The sequence below is a fragment of the Saimiri boliviensis genome, chromosome 6 (genome assembly GCF_048565385.1).
Source record: "Saimiri boliviensis isolate mSaiBol1 chromosome 6, mSaiBol1.pri, whole genome shotgun sequence".
In the NCBI taxonomy this organism is placed as follows: domain Eukaryota; kingdom Metazoa; phylum Chordata; class Mammalia; order Primates; family Cebidae; genus Saimiri; species Saimiri boliviensis.
In genome coordinates, this window is record NC_133454.1 from 71,681,036 (window position 1) to 71,704,289 (window position 23,254).

The 23,254-nt window shown below is 41.7% G+C and overlaps 1 protein-coding gene across 8 annotated transcripts in view; it reads right to left on the reverse strand.

Annotated features, from left to right (window-relative positions):
• The window catches only part of PAAF1 (proteasomal ATPase associated factor 1), a 50,880-nt gene that overhangs the window by 21,866 nt on the left and 5,760 nt on the right, over positions 1-23,254 (reverse strand). For 3 of the 8 annotated variants that reach the window (XM_074400945.1, XM_074400949.1, XM_003923447.4), the window contains exons 3-6: positions 19,951-20,054; positions 15,556-15,645; positions 7,535-7,633; positions 6,388-6,538 (exon numbers count right to left, since the gene is read on the reverse strand). In XM_074400945.1, the coding sequence (XP_074257046.1) occupies positions 6,388-6,538; positions 7,535-7,633; positions 15,556-15,645; positions 19,951-20,054 (444 nt within the window). Of the gene's footprint in view, positions 1-6,387; positions 6,539-7,534; positions 7,634-15,555; positions 15,646-17,544; positions 19,735-19,950; positions 20,055-20,306; positions 22,269-23,254 lie in introns of those variants that run through there. The other 5 variants (XM_074400947.1, XM_074400946.1, XM_010334315.2 and 2 more) reach the window with 5 other exon arrangements.

A 23,254-nucleotide genomic window follows, 5' to 3' on the forward strand; every position in this document is an offset into this window, starting at 1 on the left:
ATCATTACTGCCTCCCACATAACCTGGACAGGACACTGCAGAAGCTTCCAACATGAACAGATTTTTAAAAAACAAAACAAAATTCCCAGTAAAGCCTGCTGCCCCTAGCCTAAAGACTGAGAAGTAGCAGCTCACAAAATAGAAATCTTCTTGGCAACATCCACCTTATGCCAGTAGACACCAACAGAAAAACTGTGACTCCTCCTCCGCCATGGTTTCAGTGGGGCTGAACAGGAGGTAATCATCTACCCCACTCCCGTGGAAGCAGGCAGCAGCACTCCCATTCCCCTACCCAGTGGGGTTGACCAGGCTAAGCAGTGGGATTGACTGTCATCAGAATCCAGCAGTGAGCTCAGCTTCCATCCCCACCTGGTAGTGACAGACACAAAGAGGTGCCTGAGGTACTCACAACCCCTTTCCAGGTGTCAGTCAGCAGAGAACCGAGCTTATACTGCCACTAGGAGGCAATGAGGTGATGTAAGTCAGGTGGTGCAATCGTGTCCTACTTTTAGCAAGGTGACACAAGACCAAAGGGAAACTGAACTTCCACCTCCCCTGTCTGCAATGTGAGGTGGTGAGTCAGTGCTCCACTTTTGCCAGGGTAGTGACAGGGGAGCCCGCTAGGAAGCTGAACGTTCTTATCTACCGAGTCCTCATACCTCAGCAGGGAACTGCCTGTCAAAAAAGATGACAGAATTAAGAGCGAGTGTATAATGTCCAAAATGTCCATGGATTTTAAAGTTTTTGAGGCCCTTTATTATCTATAATCTGATACTTGCTATGGTCCCTAGTTTCAGGAATAAACAGCATAAAAAATAGAGTTAATTATAGACATAAAGACTTACAGTGGAAAAAAAGAGAAAAAAATACACAAACAGAATGTCTTCGGGGGAAAAAAAAGACTTAACAATACGATAGCACAGGTGTAAAAAACAAAGTTGCCTGGAGCAGAGAGGTAGTGCAACCCTACAGTGATCCAGGCAGGGCTAGTATTTGTTTTATTAAAACCCATTTAATGAAGCCTACTATAGGTGCCCAATAAATTAAGAGTACCTGACCAAAGTTCACATAGCTAATTAGCGGTCTTTTGCATACTCTCATTCCTCTTAAAATGAAGTGATTTCAGATACGTAAACCCTGACAAAAACTCTACAGAAACTCAGCATAACATACAAGTGCCAATCCAATGTGATTAACCACATGTCTCTCAATTCTTTTTTTTTTTTTTTTGAGACAGAGTTTCATTCTTGTTACCCAGGCTAGAGTGCAATGGCACTATCTCGGCTCACTGCAACCTCCGCCTCCTGGGTTCAGGCAATTCTCCTGCCTCAGCCTCCTAAGTATCTGGGATTACAGGCACGGGCCACCATGCCCAGCTAATTTTTTGTATTTTTAGTAGAGATGGGGTTTTACCATGTTGTCCAGGATGGTCTCGATCTCTTGACCTCGTGATCCACCCGCCTCGGCCTCCCAAAGTGCTGGGATTACAGGCTTGAGCCACCGCGCCTGGCTACGTCTCTCAATTCTTATTGAAAATTTCACTTTGTTTAGAAAAAGAGTTTATGAAAATGCCACAACTTTAAAAAGTAGTCAGTTTAGGGCCTGTGTGGGAAAATATAATTAAAAGCAACTCAGGTGGCACCTAATCACTATAGTGTAACTTTTCAAATAGATCCAATTTAAAATAAAAACTAAATCCAGGCCAGGTACAGTGGCTCACAACTGTAATCCCAGCACTTTGGGAGGCCAAGGTGGGCAGATCAATTGAGGTCAGGAGTTCAAGACTAGCCTGGCCAATGCAGTGAAACCCTGGCTCTACTAAAATATAAAAATTAACCAGGTGTGGTGGCAGGTGCCTGTAATCCCAGTTACTTGGAGGCTGAGGCACAAGAATCACTTGAACCCAGGAGACAGAGGTTGAAGTGAGCCAAGATTGCACCACTGCACTGTAGCCTGGGTGACAGAGGAAGGAAAAAAAACCTAAATTCAATTTATACAGCTGACAATAGTTGTTGGGTAGATGTAATTCTCACAGCTCTATACCCACTGGATAAAGGCCACTAGAAAAAAGATTGTTCAGTCTTCCTCTCAGGAACAGATCTATCGAGCCTATATGGTTTGCTGCCATTTTGTTTCTTATTTTGCAATTGGTCACTAAAGTATTTTGAGTTTGGAAAATCTATGTTTCTATTTTAACTCCATAATACATTCAGCAAAAATTTAATTAGGAAAGATCTTAGAGATTTTAAGAATCCTAAGGAATCACTATAAGGAAGGTCTTTCAGCTCTTATTAAACAATTAAAGATCTCATTATGTCTCTACTGGGAAGTTCCAACTACTATTTCAAAATGCTACTGAGTTCCATGGAAGTGACACATACTAACGGAAAAAAGCAATTCTGAAAAGTATGTATGCAAGGCAGGGATGCTACAGCTGTGGCTAGAAAGCTGACTACATTATTAACTGTGTATACATTTCAAGCAGTACTCAGCAAAGAGCTGCAATCTAGTTTTCTTTTTCTTTTTTTTTTTTTTTTTTGAGACAAAGTCTTGTTCTGTTGCCCAGGCTGTAGTGCAGTGGCACGATCTTGACTCACAGCATCCTCCGCTGACGGGGTTCAAACATTCCCCTGCCTCAGCCTTCTGAGTAGCTGGGAATACAGGCACACGCCACCACACCCAGTTAAGATTTTTGTATTTTAGTAGAGACGGGGTTTCATCATGTTGGACAGGATGGTCTCGATTTCCTGACCTCATGATCTGCCCACCTCGGCCTCCCAAACGGCTGGGATTACAGGCATGAGCCACCATACCTGGCAGAAAGTTTTCTTTTTCTATAAACGCAGAGTGGAAAGTTATCACCCTCTCTTTAGTAAAATGTCATTCAAAATATAACAGCATCTAGTGTGGATCTCTTAACACTTAGATGACAAGAATAAAGAAAAGAGCCAGGCCAGGTGTGGTGGCTCATGCCTGTAATCCCAGAGCACTTTGGGAGGCCAAGGCAGATGGATGGCCTGATGTCAGGAGCTCGAGACTAGCCTGGCGAATATGGTGAACCACCGCCGCTACTGAAAACACACAAAAAATTAGCCAGGCATGGTGGTGCATGCCTGTAATCCCAGCTACTTGGAAGGCTGAGGCAGGAGAATCGCTTGAACCAGGGAGGCAGAGGTTGCAGTGAGCTGAGATCGTGCCATTGCACTCTCGACTGGGTGACAGAGCAAGACTCCGTTTCAAAAAAAAAAAGAGGAGCCTAGAGAAGTGGGAACCTATGAAGAACGACTTTAGAAAGAAGATATGAAAGTAGCAATTTCGGCCGGGCGCGGTGGCTCACACCTGTAATCCCAGCACTTTGGGGGGCTGAGACGGGTGGATCACAAGGTCAAGAGATCGAGACCATCCTGGTCAACATGGTGAAACCCCATCTCTACTAAAAATACAAAAAATTAGCTGGGCATGGTGGCGCGTGCCTGTAATCCCAGCTACTCAGGAGGATGAGGCAGGAGAATTGCCTGAACCCAGGAGGCGGAGGTTGTGGTGAGCCGAGATCGCACCATTGCACTCCAGCCTGGGTAACAAGAGTGAAACTCCGTCTCAAAAAAAAAAAGAAAATAAAAGAAAAGAAAGTAGCAATTTCGGCTGAGTGCAGTGGCTCATGCCTCTAATCCCAGCACTTTGGAAGGCCAAGCTGGGAAGATCATGAGGTCAGGAGTTCAAGACCAGCCTGGCCCCGTCTCTACTAAAAATTCAAAAATTAGCCAGGCATGGTGGTGTGTGCCGGTAGTCCCAGCTACTCGGGAGGCTGAGGCAGGAGAATTGCTTGAACCCAGGAGGCGGAGGTTGCAGTGAGCTTAGATCGCACCATTGCACTCCAGCCTAGGTAACAAGAGTGAAACTCCGTCTCAAAAAAAAAAAAAAAAGAAATATTAAAACTTAAAACAGCCGGGCGCGGTGGCTCAAGCCTGTAATCCCAGCACTTTGGGAGGCCGAGGCGGGTGGATCACGAGGTCGAGAGATCGAGACCATCCTCGTCAACATGGTGAAACCCCGTCTCTACTAAAAGTGCAAAAAATTAGCTGGACATGGTGGCGCGTGCCTATAATCCCAGCTACTCAGGAGGCTGAGGCAGGAGAATTGCCTGAGCCCAGGAGGCGGAGGTTGCGGTGAGCCGAGATCGCGCCATTGCACTCCAGCCTGGGTAACAAGAGCGAAACTCCGTCTCAAAAAAAAAAAAAAAAAAAAAAAAAACTTAAAACAGGCTGAGGCAGGAGGATCACGAGGTCAAGAGATCAGGACCATCCTGGCCAATACAGTGAAACGCTGTCTCTACTAAAAATACAAAAAATTAGCTGGGCATGGTGGCTTGCACCTGCAATCCCAGCTGCTCAGGAGGCTGAGGCAGGAAAATCACTTGAACCCGGGAGGTAGAGGTTGCAGTGAACCGAGATTGCGCCATTGCACTCCAGCCTGGTGACAGAGTGAGACTTCGTCTCAAAAAAAAAAAAAAAAAAAAATCAACCAACCAACCAAACACACACAAAAATCAAAAAACTTACAATTTGGGCTGGGCAAAGTGGCTCATACCTATAATCCCAGCACTATTAGAGGCTAAGGTAGGTAGATCACTTGAGGTCAATTTAAGATCAGCCAGGCCAACACAGGGAAATCCTATCTCTATTGAAAAACACAAAGCGTAGCCGGGTGTGGTGGTGCATGCCTGTGATTGCAGCTATTTGGGAAGCTGAGGCACAAGGATCGCTTGAGCCCGGGATGGGAAGGTTGCAGTGAGCTGAGCTGGTATCACTGCACTCCAGCCTCGGCCACAAGCAAGACTCTGTCTCAAAAAAAAAAAAAAAAAAAAAAAAAAAACACAGGAAAAGAAAAAAAGGCAAGGCACAGTGGCTCACACCTGTAATCCCAACACTTTGAGAGGCTGAAGTGGGTGGATCACCTGAGCCAGGAGTTTGAGACCAGCCCGACCAATATGGTGAAACCCCATCTCTAGTAAAAATATAAAACTTACCTGGGCATGGTGGCGTGTCCCTATAGTCCCAGCTACTTGGGAGGCAGAGCTTACACAGTAAAAAGCTAGGCCGGGTGCGGTGACTCACGCCTGTAATCCTAGCATTTTGGGAAGCCAAGGCGGGCGGATCACCTGAGGTCAGGAGTTCGAGACCAGCCTGGCCAACATGATGAAACCCTGTCTCTATTAAAAAAAAAAAAAGGCTTAAAACTTGATCTCCACACACAAGTTACTCACAATGTACACAGAGTTAAAAATACCATAAAAAGAGGTTAATACATCATTAATTCCTAAATGAGTGGTACAATGTGTATTATGGTTCCAGAAGAAGGATCAAGGAATTATTTGGGGATATTATCACATCTTTAAAAAATTTTCAAATTTGTAAAATAAGAATAGCATACGTATCTACTTATTCCCCCCACCCTTTTTTTTTTTTTGAGACGGAGTTTCGCTCTTGTTACCCAGGCTGGAGTGCAATGGCGCGATCTCGGCTCACCACAACCTCTGCCTCTTGGGTTCAGGCAATTCTCCTGCCTCATCCTCCTGAGTAGCTGGGATTACAGGCACGCGCCACCATGCCCAGCTAATTTTTTGTATTTTTAGTAGAGATGGGGTTTCACCATGTTGACCAGGATGGTCTCGATCTCTTGACCTTGTGATCCACCCGCCTCGGCCTCCCAAAGTGCTGGGATTACAGGCTTGAGCTACCGCGCCTGGCCGACATCCCCTTTTTAATATTCTAATTAAGTATAAAACATATCTAAAATATATATTTTCCCTGCAAAAGTCAGTTACAAAGGGAAGATGTTCTATCTCTATAATCTGATTATAATCTGATATCAACAAGGTTATATGGCCAATCCATTTTTTAAAAATGAAACGTAATTTAAATCTATGAGAATCATAAAGCTCTATAACGGCTGATGATGCAGCTGTTAGCCACCCAGCTTTTATGGTCCCCTCAGCCAAAAGACTAACATGAGAAAATGTAGGCACACCTCCTTCTCTCTCACTCTATTTCCCAGCACACAAGTATATGATTTCCTAGGGAGGCTTTCTTTTTCCTTTATCAATTATGGAAAACAACTGATAAAGCTGGGATTACAGGCATGCACCACTGCACCCAGCTAAAAAAGGCTTTAGATATCAAACCAATTGTGTAAGACAGTTCAAGATAGCAATAAAAAGACTGTATGGCAAAGGAATTTCTAGTCCTTTGGGAAATGGCAGCTCATCAAAATGCCCATCTGGGAGGATTATTTGTATGTTTGTAAATAACTAGCTTCTGTTTCTACCTTTTCAGTGATTCATCTCTGGGGATCATTAGAGAAGCCTTTTGGAGAAACCACACTTCATACCTCCTTTGTGACCTTTGAAGGTCACCACGCAGCCAGCATCTTCAGCTGACCATATCTTCAGCTGGGCATCCATTCCCCCACTCAGGACTACAAGGCCTGAGGGGAAAAACCTGCAACAATTCACATCAAACACATGTCCTTCCAATACTCTCTGGAAAAACAAAAGAAAATTCCATGCTAGTTCTTTTGTCCATTCCCGATGTTCTCTTACCTCCCATAGTCTGGTCTCTGATATGAAATACCTACATGCTAAACCCACATGCTGGGTTTTAAAAACTAAGGATATCCAAAGGTTCTCTTAGCTTATTTGTCTACCAGGTAGTGTTCCCTTTCCTGGATTTCAGCTATAGAGGTTATAGAATTGAATTCCATGTAAAAACACCCCAGAACCTAGCTTAAAAAAAAGAAAAAAGAATTCCATGGCTCTCACCGCCATCTCTAGGTCTAGTTACAAGAATAAAGAGCTGAGGTGGCTTGGGGACTTTTTACTCATCTGTGTTTAAAATCCTTTGTAAAGGTTGGAGGCTCAGCCATAGATTCAGTCTAACAGCCAAGCTATTGTGTCTTGGAAACTGATCACTGAAAGCAACAAGGGCACACCCGCTAGAAGTTCATTGGCCTGACTCCTTAACTGCTCCAGCCCTACTCTGTTCTGCCAAATCCCTAAGCTTGAGAATGGTTCTCCAATTAAGATAGGAGGCCAGGAGCTGTGGCTCACACCTGTAATCCCAGCACTTTGGGAGGCCAAGGCGGGCAGATCACTTGAGGTAAGGCATTCAAGACCAGCCTGGCCAAAATGTCACAAGCCCATCTCTACTAAAAACACAAAAATTAGATGTGTGTGGTGGCATGTGCCTGTAATCCCAGCTATTCAGGAGGCTGAGGCACAAGAATCACTTGAACCCAGAAGGCAGAGGTTGCAGTGAGCTGAGATCGAACCACTGCACTCCAGCCTGAGTGACAGAGCAAGACTCTTGTCTCAAAAAAAACAAACAAAAAAACACACAAATAGGAGAAAAGAGATCGACTGACATGCAGAGTGGCCCCACATTTTTAGAATGGGCATTCTTCCTTCCACGTCCCAGTCCAAGGCTTCTCAAACCACCCTTTGTATGTAAGACCCTAAAAGCATATCCAAATCATTTACTCTGAGTTCTCCATTGGAAGCCTGCCAGATTTTCATGGTTCCATCAGTACTAGAAGACACACCAAGACCTCCGCCACTGGAAATGTCCAGGCATGTTATCTGTTCAAAGACAAAACAATGCGTTAGAAGTAATGAAATACTCTTATTCCCTTGAAATATGTTATAACCTCCCTTGTTTCATTCTTCCAAGATTTCTTCAAGCCTGTGTTTCCCAACAAAAGGACTTGTGTTTGATGTAAAGTTTGAGTTATCATCACCAACCTCCCAACAAGGCTGAAGTAAACACCTTTTACTTGTTCAAACAAAAAGATATTCCTCTAATCAACTGTAGTCTCCTGCTTCAGCTAAAAAGTTTGCCCTATTCCCATTTCATCTCCACAGTTTTGTGTGTTGCTATTTTATTTATTTATTTTTGTGACAGTTTTACTACTATCACCCAGGCTGGAGTGCAATGGCCTGATCTCAGCTCATTGCAACCTCTACCTTCCAGGCTTAAGCAATTCTCCTGCCTCAGCCTCCTGAGTAGCTGGGACTACAGGTGCACACCACTGCAGCTGGCTAATTTTTGTGTTTTTTCGTAGAGACAGGGTTTTGCCATGTTGCCCGAGTTAGTCTCAAACTCCTGAACTCAAGTGATCCTCCTATCTCAGCTTCCCAGAGTGCTGGGATTATGGGCATAAACCACCATGCTCAGACCTGCTATTTTATTTTAAAATTAAAACTAGGCGCAGTGGCTCACACCTATGTAATCCCAACACTCTGGGAGGCCAAGGCAGGAGGATCACTTGAGCCTAGGAGTTCGAGATCAGCCTGGGCAACATAATGAGACTATCTCTACAAAAACAATTTAAAGTAAATATAAAAAGTAAAAAGAACGCCGGGCACGGTGGCTCACGCCTGTAATCCCAGCACTTTGGGAGGCCGAGACGGGTGGATCACGAGGTCAAGATATCGAGACCATCCTAGTCAACATGGTGAAACCCCGTCTCTACTGAAAATGCAAAAAATTAGCTGGGCATGGTGGCGCATGCCTGTAATCCCAGCTACTTAGGAGGCTGAGGCAGGAGAATTGCCTGAACCCAGGATACGGAGGTGTTGCGGTGAGCCGAGATCGCGCCATTGCACTCCAGCCTGGCTAACAAGAGTGAAACTCCGTCTCAAAAAAAAAAAAAAAAAAAGTAAAAAGGAAATTAAGATACCTCTCCTAATTCTTAGAAAGCTACTTACACAAAAAATAATGTTCTAAGATGCACCACGAGGATTCAAGGAAGAGCAAAGATATTTCCACATATATCTATATATAGGTATATCTATAGAAAATATAGAGATATAGATCTTCCAGAATAAAGAATAGAGAAATTTCAGTCAGTTTTTGTTTTCCAAATTCACTTTAATTCATTCTTTCTTTCTTTTCTTTCTTCCTTTCTTTCCCTTTCCCTTTCCCCTTTCCCCTTTCCTTTCCTTTCCTTTTCTTTCCTTCTTTTAAGACAGGGTCTCACTGTTACTCAGGCTGAAGTGCAGTGGTGTGATTACAACTCAGTGCAGCCTCAACCTCTCAGGAACAAGTGATCCTACTGCCTCAGCCTCCCAAGTAGCTGAGATTACAAACATGGGCTGCCATGTACAGCTAATTTTTTAACTTTTTTTCTTTTTGGAGAGATGGGGTTCCCCTATGTTGCTCATGCTGGTCTTGAACTCCTAGGATCAAGCAATCCTCCTGCCTCAGCCTCCCAAAGTGCTACGATCACAGGCGTGCACCACCACACCCAGCCTCACTTTTATAATTTCAGTATCAGCAATCACTTCATATAGGCCATGATCAGAATAACAAATCTTTTATACAAATGCATACAAGTGCCCTTTTATTAAAAAACAACCAGCTGCAAATGCTCCGCAAATGTGAGACCAAGATATTTAATTCTAGACACATTCCCAGCAAGAATAATTCCCACATAAGTTATTAAGAAAAAAGTAGGAACTTTGGCTTTAATTATCCAACTCTGTATTTCACTTTGTTCTACGCCAATTACGCCAAAATGAATAAGTTTGGCAAGAACTATAGGGATATATCCATCAACTCTAACATTGTCTAAGACTTTTCTTCTTTATTTTGCTTCTTTAGAATAAAAGGACTGGTAACTTAGTAGTGGATCCCTCACTTATAAGCAATATATTTCAAATTCTTTCCTGAGACAGGTGGCATCTATCCAACTGCTTGCTGGTAGCCAGTGGATGCCTAGGCTACAGTGGACACCTCAAACTGAACATGTCCAAACAGAACTTTTACTTCCCCTTCCCCATCCCAATACAACTGCTCTTCCTCCAATTAGTAAATGGAACACAATTTACTTGCTTCTCCAGCCAAAATTTTTTGAATTATCCTAACTCCTCATTTTCTCTCATACCTAACATCCAAGTCATCAGCAAATCGTTTCTGGTCCCACACCTCTAGAATGTAAGCTCTACAAGGGCAGTTTCATTCGTTTATTCAGTGCCCACAAGAGTAGCTGAAATATAGTCGGTGATTAATAAATGGATGAATCATCTTTCAGTAAGCTCAAATAAAAAGAGAATAAGAAATAGAAAAGGAGCAGAGCTAATTTTTGTTTGTTTATTTGTTTCTCAGACATGGTCTTGCTCTGTCACCCAGGCAGGAGTGCAATGGCACAATCAGCTCACTGAAGCCTTGACCTCCTAAGCAATTCTTCCATCTCAGCCTCCCAAGTAGCTGGGACTACAGGCACACATTACCACATCCAGCTAATTTTGTTTGTATTATTTATTTTTTTGAGTCAGAGTCTTGCTTGGTCACTCAGGCAGAAGTGCAGTAGCATGATAATGGCTCAGTGCAACCTCTGCCTCCTGAGTTCAAGTGATTCTTGTGCCTTAGTCTCCTTAGTAGCTGGGATTATGGTTGCGCGCCACCACGCCCAACTAATTTTTGTATTTTTAGTAGAGATGGGTTTGCGCCATGATGCCCAGGCTGGTCTTGAACTCCTGGCCTCAACTGATTTGCCTACCTCAGCCACCCAAAGTGCTAGGATTACGGGTTGAGCCACCACATCCAGCCTATTTTGTTTATTTTTTATTTTTTGTAGAGATGAGGTCTCACTATGTTGCCTGGGCTGCTCTTGAACTCCTGAACTCAAGTGATCCTCCTGCCTTGGCCTCCCGGAGTTCTGGGTACACCCAGAGTGCTGAGCCACCATGCCTAGCCTGTTAATGATTTTTAAAATGACTTATTTCTCAAAAGGTGAGTGGCTTTCCCAACTCTCCCAGAGGTTAATCACCTCCTCCCTCAGTGAAAGCAGAAAATAATAAAAAATGATGTATAAAGGCCAGGCATAGTGGCTTATTCCTATAATCCCAGCACTTTGGGAAGCCAAGGAGAGAGGACCGCTTAAAGCCAGAAGTTTAAGACCAGCTTGGGCAACAGAGCGGGATTCCACCTCTACAAAAAATAAGAATAAAAATTTTTAGACCAGGTGCAATGGCTCACACCTGTAATCCCAGCACTTCCAGAGGCCGAGATGGGCGGATCATTTGAGGTCAGGAGTTCAAGACCAGCCTGGCCAACATCATGAAACCCTGTCTCTACTAAAAATACAAAAATTATCCAGGTGTGGTGGTGGGAGCCTGTAATCCCAGCTACTCAGGAGACTGAGGGAGGAAAATCGCTTGAACCCAGGAGGCAGAGGCAGAAGTTGCAAGGAACTGAGAACATGCCACTGCACTCCAGGATGGAGGACAGAGTGAGACTCCATCTAAAAAAAAATTAGCCAGGTATGGTACATGAACCTCACGGTTCTAGCTACTCAGGAGGCTGAGGTGGGAGGATCATTTGAGCCTAAGAGTTCAAGGCTAGAGTAAGCTATGATTGTACCAATGTACTATCTGGAATTGCCAAGGACCTAAAATAGCCAAAACAATTTTGAGAAAGAGAAACAAATTTGAAGGATTTACACTTCCTATTTTATGATTTATTATAAAATTACAGAGATCAAAACAATGTGGTTTTGGTACACAGAGACAGAGAAAGGATGAGAATAGAGAGCACATAAATAGAATCACACATATACGGATAATTGATTTTTTATAAAGGTACAAAGGCAACGCAGTAGAGAAAGGATAGTCTTTTCAACAAATTGATTTTTGATAAAGGGAGACAGACTGAGATCCTATCTCTTTTTTTTAAAATGATACATAAAGATCTATATTTTATCTTAACTAAAACAGATAAACATACATTAAAATTCACTAACTTTTTATTAGTCCTCTGATTATTAAAAGGACCTTGGCTTTCTTGTAATAAAATATAACCAGGCCGGGCACGGTGGCTCAAGCCTGTAATTCCAGCACTTTGGGAGGCCGAGGCGGGTGGATCACGAGGTCGAGAGATCGAGACCATCCTGGTCAACATGGTGAAACCCCGTCTCTACTAAAAATACAAAAAATTAGCTGGGCATGGTAGCGTGTGCCTGTAATCCCAGCTACTCAGGAGGCTGAGGCAGGAGAATTGCCTGAACCCAGGAGGCAGAGGTTGTGGTGAGCCAAGATCGTGCCATTGCACTCCAGCCTGGGTAACAAGAGCGAAACTCCATCTCAAAAAAAAAAAAAAAAACATATATATATATAACCAAAAGGCACAATTTACAATTTCCAGTTTCTTTAAAGCAAGGCAAATCTTTACTCACACTTACAAAGCAATCTAAGCAAAAATTCAACTAGGGTTGCTTTTTGTTTTAATTTTTTTCCTGAACATTTTGCATTTATCTTGCCCATGCATGCTATCAAAGCAGTTTTTTTAAAAAATCATCTTTATCACATCTTTACAAAGCAATAAACTTAGTTTTTGTTTTTTGGGTTTTTCCTAAGCCAGAGTCTCTTAACCAAGCTGGAGTGCAGTGGCACAATCATAGCTCACCAAAGCCTTGAACTCCTGAGCTCAAACAATTCCTCTCACCTCAGCCACCAGACTAGCTGGGACTACAGGTGTGCATCACCATACCTGGCTAATTTTTAATTTTTAATTTTTTTATAGAGATGAGGTCTCACTATGTCGTCCAGGCTGGTTTTGAATTCTTGAGCTCAAGTGATCCTCCTGCTTGGGTCTCCCTAAGTGCTAGGATTATAAGCATTAGCCATCATGAGCCATCACGCCCATGTTTAGTTTTTTTTTTAATTTTTTAATTTTTTTTGGGAGACGGTATTTCACTCTTGTTGCCCAGGCTGGAGTGTAATGGCACAATCTGGCTCACTGCCACCTCCACCTCCTGGGTTCAAGCGATTCTCCTACCTTACCCTCCGAGTAGCTGTGATTACAGGCACACGCCACTACATCTAGCTAAATTTTGTATTTTTAGTAGAGACAGGGTTTCATCATGTTGTCCAGGCTCATCTCGAACTCCTGACCTCAGGTGATCTACCCACCTCGGCCTCCCAAAGTGCTGGGATTACAGGTGTGAGCCACCGTGCCTGGCCTAGTCTTCAAATAAATAATTGCTCTCTAATTTTCACATTCATATTTTATTGATATTTAACATAATATTTAATTAATTTATATAATTCCAAAAATAACATAACTGGCATTAAAACTGACTCTTCATAAACATTCAACCTAACAGTACATTTTACATAGGAAATGCAGAGCAACAACTGACTTAATCAGTTAAGTGGAGATGCATTAGAACACACCCAAAGCCTTAGAATTCCCACAACCTGTGGCCGGGTGTGGTGGCTCATGCCTGTAATCCCAGCACTTTGGGAGGTCGAGGCGGGTGGATCACGAGGTCAAGAGATCGAGACCATCCTGGTCAACATAGTGAAACCCCGTCTCTACTAAAAATACAAAAAATTAGCTGGGCATGGTGGCGCGTGCCTGTAATCCCAGCTACTTAGGAGGCTGAGGCAGGAGAATTGCCTGAACCCAGGAGGCGGAGGTTGCGGTGAGCCAAGATCGCGCCATTGCACTCCAGCCTGGGTAACAAGAGTGAACTCTGTCTCAAAAAAAAAAAAAAATTCCTACCCCCTATGACACTGAAATTCCACTTTTACAAATATATTCTAATTTCTTCCTATAAGTATATTCATAAAAATACAAAATCACAAAACTGGAAACACCTGAATGTCCAGTAATACAAAACTGGAAAATTATAGTAAACTCATCAACAGAATATCATACAGCTCTTAGAAGAATACATCAAAGACAGTATAGAATAATGGACATACAATTAAGTAATAAAAAGCAAGCTATAAAATAGCATGTAGGGTAAAAACCCATTTCGGTAAAATATTTAAGGAAAAGATAGAGTATTAAGTAAAATGATGATATGTAGAGTTGCCATGGTGCTGGCTCATAGCAGGCAATCAATAAATGTGAGCTTTACTACTATTATTATTATTTAAAAGGAATATACAGCAAAAGTTCCTAATAGTTATCTTTAGAATATAGAAATACGAGTGATTCTCACTTTTTTTCACGTCCTAAATTTTCATCACTAAGTATGTATTTGTTTTGTAATAAGGGTAAAAAATAGCTTTTTCTTTCTTTTCTTTTTTTTTTTTTTGGTGAGACAGTGTCTTATTATGTTGCCCCAGCTGGAGGACAGTGGCGTGATCATGGCTCACTGCAGCCTCAACCTCCTGGGCTCAAGCAATCCTCCTACCTCAGCCTCCGGAGTAGCTGGGACTACAGGCATGTGCCACCATGTCTGGCTAATTATTGTATTTTTTTTGTAGAGACAGGCATTCACCATGTTGCTCAGGCTGGCCTTTAACTTCTGAGCTCAAGCGATCCACCCACCTCGGCCTCCCAAGGTGCTGGGATTACAGGCGTGAGCCACTGTGCCCGGCCAAAAATAGCTCTTTTAAAAACGTACCACACAGCCGGGCGCGGTGGCTCACGCCTGTAATCCCAGCACTTTGGGAGGCCGAGGCAGGCGGATCACGAGGTCAAGAGATCGAGACCATCCTGGTCAACATGGTGAAACCCCGTCTCTACTAAAAATATAAAAAATTAGCTGGGCATGGTGGCGCGTGCCTGTAATCACAGCTACTCAGGAGGCTGAGGCAGGAGAATTGCCTGAACCCAGGAGGCGGAGGTTGCGGTGAGCCGAGATCGCGCCATTGCACTCCAGCCTGGGTAACAAGAGCGAAACTCCATCTCAAAAAAAAAATAAAATAAAATAAAATAAAAAAACAAAAAAAAAAACGTACCACACAATAAGAAGTGAATGCCTTCAATATAATCAGTTTATCCACCAATTTCTCACTTCTGCTTCCAAGAAGCCCATGGTAGTAGAAAAGTCTTTACTACAAAGACCTTTGAAAATTACTCCTCAATGTGGCATATTTGAAATTTTGAGAAAATGTTCCTGTCCTTTAGGAAAAGGAATATAACATGAGCAGCAGCAATATTATGTAAGCATCAACTATTACAAATTTATTTTTATTTATTTATGTTTTGGAGACAGAGTCCAGACTGCAGTACAGTGGCACAATCAGAGCTCACTGCAGCCTCCAACTCCTGGGCTCAAACAGTTCTCTCACCTCAGCCTCCTGAGTAGCTAGGACTACAAGTACGTGCCACCATGCCCAGCTAATTTTTATTTTTTTGTGGAGACAGTTTCACTCTGTTGCCCAGAATGGTCTCAAGCTCTTGGTCTCAAGTGATCCTCCTGCCTCTGCCTTTCAAAGTGCTGGGATTGCAGGTGTGAGTCACTGCACCTAGCCAAGCATCAGTGTTATATAATTATACGAAAGCTGGTAACTCTCCTAAAATATATATAAGGAAATTTCATATAATCTCTAAGATTACCAGGGAGTAGATTTGAACACATATTCTATGTGGACTTGAGTACCAGTTTTGCCAAACATGTACTTCATCAGCTGTATCACCTTACAACGCAAAGTAAATGAAAGGTATATTAATTATGAATATGTTTATAGCACTAAACAAGCAAATAAAATGAAAAAATAACAGGCTATTACATTTTTTCTTCATTTTTTTTCAAAATACTTACACTCTTTGTATGAATTCTGGAAAAAGTAGTATATGGTGCCAAAAACTTAGAAGATGTACTTTCCTTTGGACATGAAATATGAATGCTTTTCTAAACAAAGAGGAAAAAAATGAGATTTGTCAGTAAAACTTCTCCAATGTATTATAATTAAAGCCTCTTAAAGAAAACATTAGGACTACAGGACATTCTCATCTTCTCAGTGTATCCTCTCTCATCCTTCTTTCCCACTCCACAAAATTATCCCTCCCACATAGATCAACAGTCCTTTTAAACTGCTGAGGGCTACAGTGTAATTTGGTATTGCTAAGATGCCATTATCTTTTTGTGTTTGAAATAAATTTCTCCACAGAAGACAGACACCAATAAATATGATACAACCAACAAGCATTAGAGCATTATTTTTAGAAGAAAATCTAGTACCAATACTCGCAGTTAGCAGTGGGGCAAGGTACAGGATCAGCAGAAGAGGACATAAAGAGACGTAAGAAAACTAAGTACCAGCTCCTAAGCCTAGGTCTTAAAAGACAAGTCTAAAAGTAAACTTGCTGCCTATAAGAACTTTTAGAAAGTATCATTGGGCATTGGTGATAAACAAACAAACAAACAAACAAAAGAATGTCAGACTACTGACAGTTACAATGTCAGAGGAAATTGGTAAAGTAAATTACGGTATACCCACAAAATGTATATGCCTGGGTCAGGCTTGCAGTGCCTATTCCCACCTAAGACTTAAACTGACTGTAGATGTTCACAGACTGTTTATTGTAACACAACTGTATTTAGATGCCTCATGTGTTCTACCTAGTCGTTATCACCAGTCTTTCAGTTACTGTGGGAAGATAACACTGGTGGCATATTAGGAAAGTATACCTAGAACTAGATGTTAGATTCAGGAGACATGACTTACTCAGGGCTGCATGTAACCATTTTAGGTAAGAATGTTGGCATTTCAGGGTAGCATATGTAGAGGTAAAAAAAAAGGCTTGGTAAACCCATCCTCAAGGATTCTTGCAATATGACAGTCCCTTACTCTAACCAGTGTAACACCAACACTATTACCTAAGTATAGATCTCCTATAAGGAGCTGAGGAGCTGCACTCACTAAAGGACCCCTAATCTTTTATCTCTTCTGCAGTAGTACTTCAAAGTCTCTGGTAATTCTTCAGGACAATGAAAATGTCTTCAGTAATAAAAATTTTCTGAACTTCTTTATAACAAACGAGCACTGGTCCTCACAGTTTATTAGAAAGAATGGTTTCAGAGTCAAAATATTCTCATCACTGAAAATACGCTCGTTACAGATCATCTACTCCTTTAAAATAACAATTAGATTATCTACACAAACAGCACTTTCTTAGCCAGCATATCCATGCCTGGCTGCCTGCAGGCCTTTCATTAAATGAGTTTTTGCTTCTAACTACGTGACAAAGCCCATATAGCTGCAAGAGTGCTGGCCTGGATTTGGAACTGCCTCTTGTACCAGAAACTAAAGTGTCAGCTAAATTCTCTTGGCTGAATACTCATACTAGCATGGATGCAAGGAGCTTCAAAAGCTTAGTGTTTGGGCCTCTGTAAGAATTGGGTTTGCCCTCAGAAGACTTCATTTCTTTGGAGCTATGTGACAGATTTCAATAATCAGTACTTTTCTCCCACTTTGCAATCTTGAAAATCAACCTAATCCATAAACAGACTACAAAGGAAGATAAATGTTAAAATATCTTCCAACATTAGCAGTGGGCAATCATGCTGTTAATGAAAATATTTTAAAGAAAAACAGCAAGATACCAAAACAGACAAAATCTAAGGGAAAAAAGTGTGAGTATGCTGCACCAAGATAAAATTCTAAGTCAAACTTCTTTTATCCTCCAGGGTTAGATAGTTAAGCATAATGGCAGATTGACTGTTTAAGAGAACAATGTAGCAATATCAAATAGCAAAGTGACTCATGACAGTTAGGAAACAAATGAATGTGCAATTATAAGCACTTACTGTCTGAACCCACCCAGCAGGTTTACAGCAAAAATTAGCAATCATGTTTGAAGTGATAAGGACTGTATCCAGGTCTGAGTATGAAGGGACGAAAGAAGTCAACACCCAAGCTGTGTCAAAATACCTGGGGAAAACGTAGACTTGCGTGGTAGTGCTAAACTTGGAATCAACAGAACTGGCTTTCAATTCCAGCACACAGTCTGATTTTGATTATTAGAAATTAATTAACCTCTCTGAGTCTGTTTGCTTATCTGCAAAATGGAAATTTAAAGTGCCAATCCTAGAGGATTGTTATGGTAAACAACCAAAACTAACTTTTGTAGTATTTTACAGATTCATCCACATGCAGTCTCACTCCCCATTAACCATTCAGTGAGGTAGAATAGGCTCTCGGCTTTATTGATGAGGAACTGAGACTCAGAGGACTAAGTTATTTGTCCAGAATCACAAACCTAGTAAGCGTCAGAGTTAACTATGACTTAGATCTTCTGACATTTACAATACCCACAGCTGTTTATGAAAAACAAGTATAAAATATGTAATAACATGTAGCCTAATATCTGGCCCAAAGAGAGTAATGAATGAACATTTGCCAAAAATCTTAGTAAACAACAAAGCATTCTCTGTTCTTGTCAGTATACCCAAAATATTTTTTATAACTAAAAAGTTTAATTACACAAAAAATGAAAAATGAAAAAGGCTGGTCCACTCTTTGGGAATCATCTCACCAGAGCACACCAACTGCAGCAGTCAGAATGAGTAGGGAGAGGTAAATCATGGGTTCTCCAACACTGCTTACCCACCTACTCACCTCAAAGACAAACAAGAAAAACTGTTCATGTAAGCTCTTCATCAAGGCCTCACCAGATACAGATTATACTATGTTGTTCAGTACAGTAGGTAACAGCCATATCGGGCAACTGAGAACTACTTGGATACAGGCATCTCTGTTTTCAACTGTATATTTTATAAAATCTAAATACAGATCAAGTATTTCTAATAAAAATTAGAGTCTGAACTGAGATAAGCTGTAAAAGTAAAATATACATGGGGTTTTGAAAACTTAAGAAAAAGGAATGTAAAATATCTCTAATAATTTTTAATATTATTTATAGGTTGAAATAATGTTTTAGATATACTAGGTTAGATCAATTATTATATTATTAAAATCAATTTCCCTGTAATCCCAGCACTTTTGGAGGATGAGGTGGGTGAATCACGAGGTCAGGAGTTCGAGACCATCCTGGCCAAGATGATGAAACCTCGTCTCTACTAAAAATACAAAAATTAGCCAGGCACGTTGGCAGGCACCTGTAATCGCAGCAATTTGGGAGGTTGAGGTAGGAGAATCACTTGAACCTGGGAGGCGGAGGTTGCAGTGAGCCGACATCATGCAATTGCACTCTAGCTTGTACAACAGAGCAAGTCTCCATCTCAAAAAAAAAAAAAAATCAATTTTGCCTGGATGTGATAACACATGCCTGTAATTCCAGCACTGTGGAAGCCTGAGACAGGTGGATTGCCTGAGGCCAGGAGTTTGAGACCAGCCTGGCCAACATGGTGAAACCTTGTCTCTACTAAAAATACAAAAAATTAGCCAGGTGTGGTGGCAGATGCCTGTAATCCCAGCTACTAGGGAGGCTAACGCAGGAGAATCGCTTGAACCCAGGAGGCAGAGGTTGCAGTGAGCCAAGATAGTGCCATTGCACTCCAGCCTGGGCAACAGAGCAAGACGCCATCTCAAAAAAACAAAAACAAACAAACAAACAAACAAAAAAATCCATTTCATCATTTATTTTTCTCTCTATAATGTGGCTACTAGAAAATTTTAAGTTACACATGCATCTTGTATTACAAGAGCTAATATAAGAGAAGTAAGAGGAAGTCTGATTGCACTTAAAAGTATATGATATATGTAACTGGCCAGGTGTGGTGGCTCACGCCTGTAACAACACCACTCTGGGAGGCAGAGGTGGGTGGATCACCCGAGGTCAGGAGTTTGAGACCAACCTGACCAACATGTAAAAACCCATCTCTACTAAAACTACAAAATTAGCTGGGCATGGTGACGCATGCCTGTAATCCCAACTACTCAGGAGGCTGAGGCAGGAGAATCGCTTGAACCTGGGAGGCGGAGGTTGTGGTGGGCCAAGATCGTCCCATTGCACTCCAGCCTGGGCAACAAGAGCGAAACTCCATCTCAAAAAAAAAAAAAAAAAAAAAAAGTATATGTAACTACAAGAGAAAAAGAAAACTACTGACACTCATAGGCAGCAAAAACTATGATTCTTATACAAATGAAGTATAGATACATAGATAAACAGATAATAGTATAAATATCTCAAGTAGATGTATGGGTACTAATAGTTTTAGATATCATGCCATCGAGAAGACATAAAAACATACCTTGCTTATTTCATTCACAATAAATCCTTCTGAAGCTGTAACCTCTGGGATGCCATCTAGGCCAATTCCTTGACAAGTTAGGCTGCCATACAAAGATGGTTTCCCTGTATGGTACAAAAGAAGCATGTCCCAAAAAATAAGAATTTAGTATTTTTCTCTTTGAAGACCCAATTCAGGAATCTGTATAAATAGTACACCCGTAAAATTGGCCCTTGAATGAAAAACAGGTACCTGTGTTAAAAGTCAGGTGAAGTAGAAAGAGAATTAGATTAGATATCTTAGTCTATTTATTGTTGCTATAAAGGAATACCAGAGGCTGGGTTATTTATAGAGAAAAGAGGTTTTATTTGGCTCACGGTTCTGCAGACTGTACAAGCAGCATGGCACCAGCATCTGCTTCTGATGAGAGCCTCAGGCTGCTTCCATTCATGGCAGAAGGAGAAGGGAAGCCAGTGTGTGCAGAGATCACATGGTGAGAGAGGAAGTAAGAGGGAGGAGGGAGATGCCAGAATCTTTTTAACAATCAGCTTTCTCAGGAAAGAACAGATGGAGAACTCAGTCACTCTCACTCCCCAGGGAGGACATTAATCTATTCATGAGGGGCCTGCCCCCATGACCCAAACACCCCCCATTAGGCTCTACCTCCAACACTGCTTTAGTAGTATGTATGGGCAAGATAAATGCAAAATGTTAGGGAAAAGATCTTAAAAAAAAAAAACCCAGTTGGAAGTTTTGCTCTCAGACTGTCTTTTTAGTGTAAGTAAACAGTTTGCCTTACTTTAAAGAAACTGTGCCTTTCAGTTATGTTGTATTACCAGAAAGCCAAGGTCCTTGTAATAATCAGTGGACTAATGAAAAGATGGTGACTTTTAATGTTATGTTTATATATTTTAGTTAAAATAAAATGTAAGTCTTTATGAGTTTTTTTTTTCATTGAGACAGGGTCTTGCTCTGTCTCTTAGGCTGGAGTATCAAGTGGCACAATCATAGCTCAAGCAGTTAGAATAGGATTTTTGAACATAATTAAACACAATAAAATAGGTAAAATAAAATATAGTATTTTCCTTGAATTTTTATGTTTAATATATTTTTTATTATATAATTAATATAACTAGCTGTAATTACATAATATAAAATATATATATACATTTGTGTATTTGTGAGTATGTGTTTCTTTTTTTAGAGATAGTGTCTCACTTTCTGGTCCAGCATAGAAATGCAATAGCGTGATCACAGCTCACTGCAGCCTTGACTGCCTGCACTTGAGCAATCCTCTCACCTCTGCCTCTTGAGTAGCTGGGACTATAGACACACAACACCATGCCCGGCTAGTTTTGTTTATTTGTTGTAGATATGAGGTCTCCCTATGTTACCCAGGCTGGTCTCAAGAAATTCTTCTGCTTTGGCCTCCCAAAACGGTGGATGACAGGTGTGAGCCACCAGGTCTAGCCTTGCATTTTAAGATTGGCAAGTCACAATACTATAAAGTCCATTCTTTATTCCACTGATATAAACGATAATCTTTTTTTTTTTTTTTTTGAGACAGAGTTTCACTCTTGTTACCCAGGCTGGAGTGCAATGGCGCGATCTCGGCTCACCACAACCTCCGCCTCCTGGGTTCAGGCAATTCTCCTGCCTCAGCCTCCTGAGTAGCTGGGATTACAGGCACATGCCACCATGCCCAGCTGATTTTTTTTTTGTATTTTTAGTAGAGATGGGGTTTCACCATGTAGACCAGGATGGTCTTGATCTCTTGACCTCGTGATCCACCCGCCTCAGCCTCCCAAAGTGCTGGGATTACAGACGTGAGCCACAGCGCCTGGCAATGATAATCTTTTCTGCAGCCTCAACCTCCCGGGCTCAAGAGTTCCTCCTATCTCAGCCTCCAAAGTAGCTGGGACTACAGGTGCATGCCACTAAGCCTGACTAATCTTTCTATTTTTTATAGAGACGGGGATCTCACTTTGCTGCTCAGGCTTGTCTCGAACCCCTGGACTTAAGTGATCCTCCTGCCTCAGCTTCCCAAAGTGCTAGGATTAGAGGTATGAGCCACCGTACCCAGCTAAAACTTTATTTCTCATAGAAATAAAATATATCAGCAACATTTGAAATGAAAGATAACCAGCAAAACAAAACTTTCTCACAGAATTTAGAAGGAAGGTTGAAGCTGGGCGCGGTGGCTCAGGCCTGTAATCCCAGCACTTTGGGAGGCTGAGGTGGGTGGATCACGAGGTCAAGAAATCAATCGAGACCATCCTGGTCAACATGGTGAAACCCCGTCTCTACTAAAAATACAAAAAATTAGCTGGGCATGGTGGCATGTGCCTGTAATCCCAGCTACTCAGGAGGCTAAGGCAGGAAAATTGCCTGAACCCAGGAGGTGGAGGTTGCGGTGAGCCGAGATCGTGCCATTGCACTCCAGCCTGGGTAACAAGAGGGAAACTCCGTCTCAAAAAAAAAAAAAAAAAGGAAGGAAGGTTGATTTGTTTTAGAATCGTACCACATTGGTTATAATTTGAAAAGAATCGTGCAAATGACACAAGAGTGTCATTCAAAAGAAAAATTGATAAGACTTGGGAGCTTCCTGGATATGGGAAGGTCAAGTAACTAGGTTTTTCACTCTGATGCCTAGATAAATGATGGTAACTTACATGGATGGTGGCAATAAATAAAAAAAGAAAAGAAACAAAAAGAAAAATGATGGTAACTTAAATGAGAAAATCAAGAAAGAGAATGCTTTTGACAACAAATGTACTCAGCTTGCTTTTGGACTTCAGTAAGTCAGGTAACTTAAGGTGACAATAAGCTTTAAGCAGAAATCTCTAGCAAACAACTGTTCCCATTTCTGCTTGAACATGGAGAGGTCAGGGCTGGAGCTATAGATCTAGAAATTTTTTTTTTTTTTTTTTTTTTTTTGAGATGGAGTTTTGCTCTTGTTATTCAGGCTGGAGTGCAATGGTGCAATCTCTGCTCACTGCAACCTCCGCCTTCTGGATTCAGGCAATTCTCCTGCCTCAGCCTCCTGAGTGGCTGGGATCACAGGCACGCGCCACCATGCCCAGCTAATGTTTTGTATTTTTAGTAGAGACGGGGTTTCACCATGTTGACCAGGATGGTCTCGATCTCTTGACCTCGTGATCCACCCGCCTCAGCCTCCCAAAGTGCTGGGATTACAGGCGTGAGCCACTGCACCCGGCTAGATCTAGAAATCAACATCAAGAACGTCCCTGAAGCTGCAGAAGTGCTTAGAATACAACAGCACAAGATAAGGAACTAATTAAGATGCATCAACAATGTCTTCACA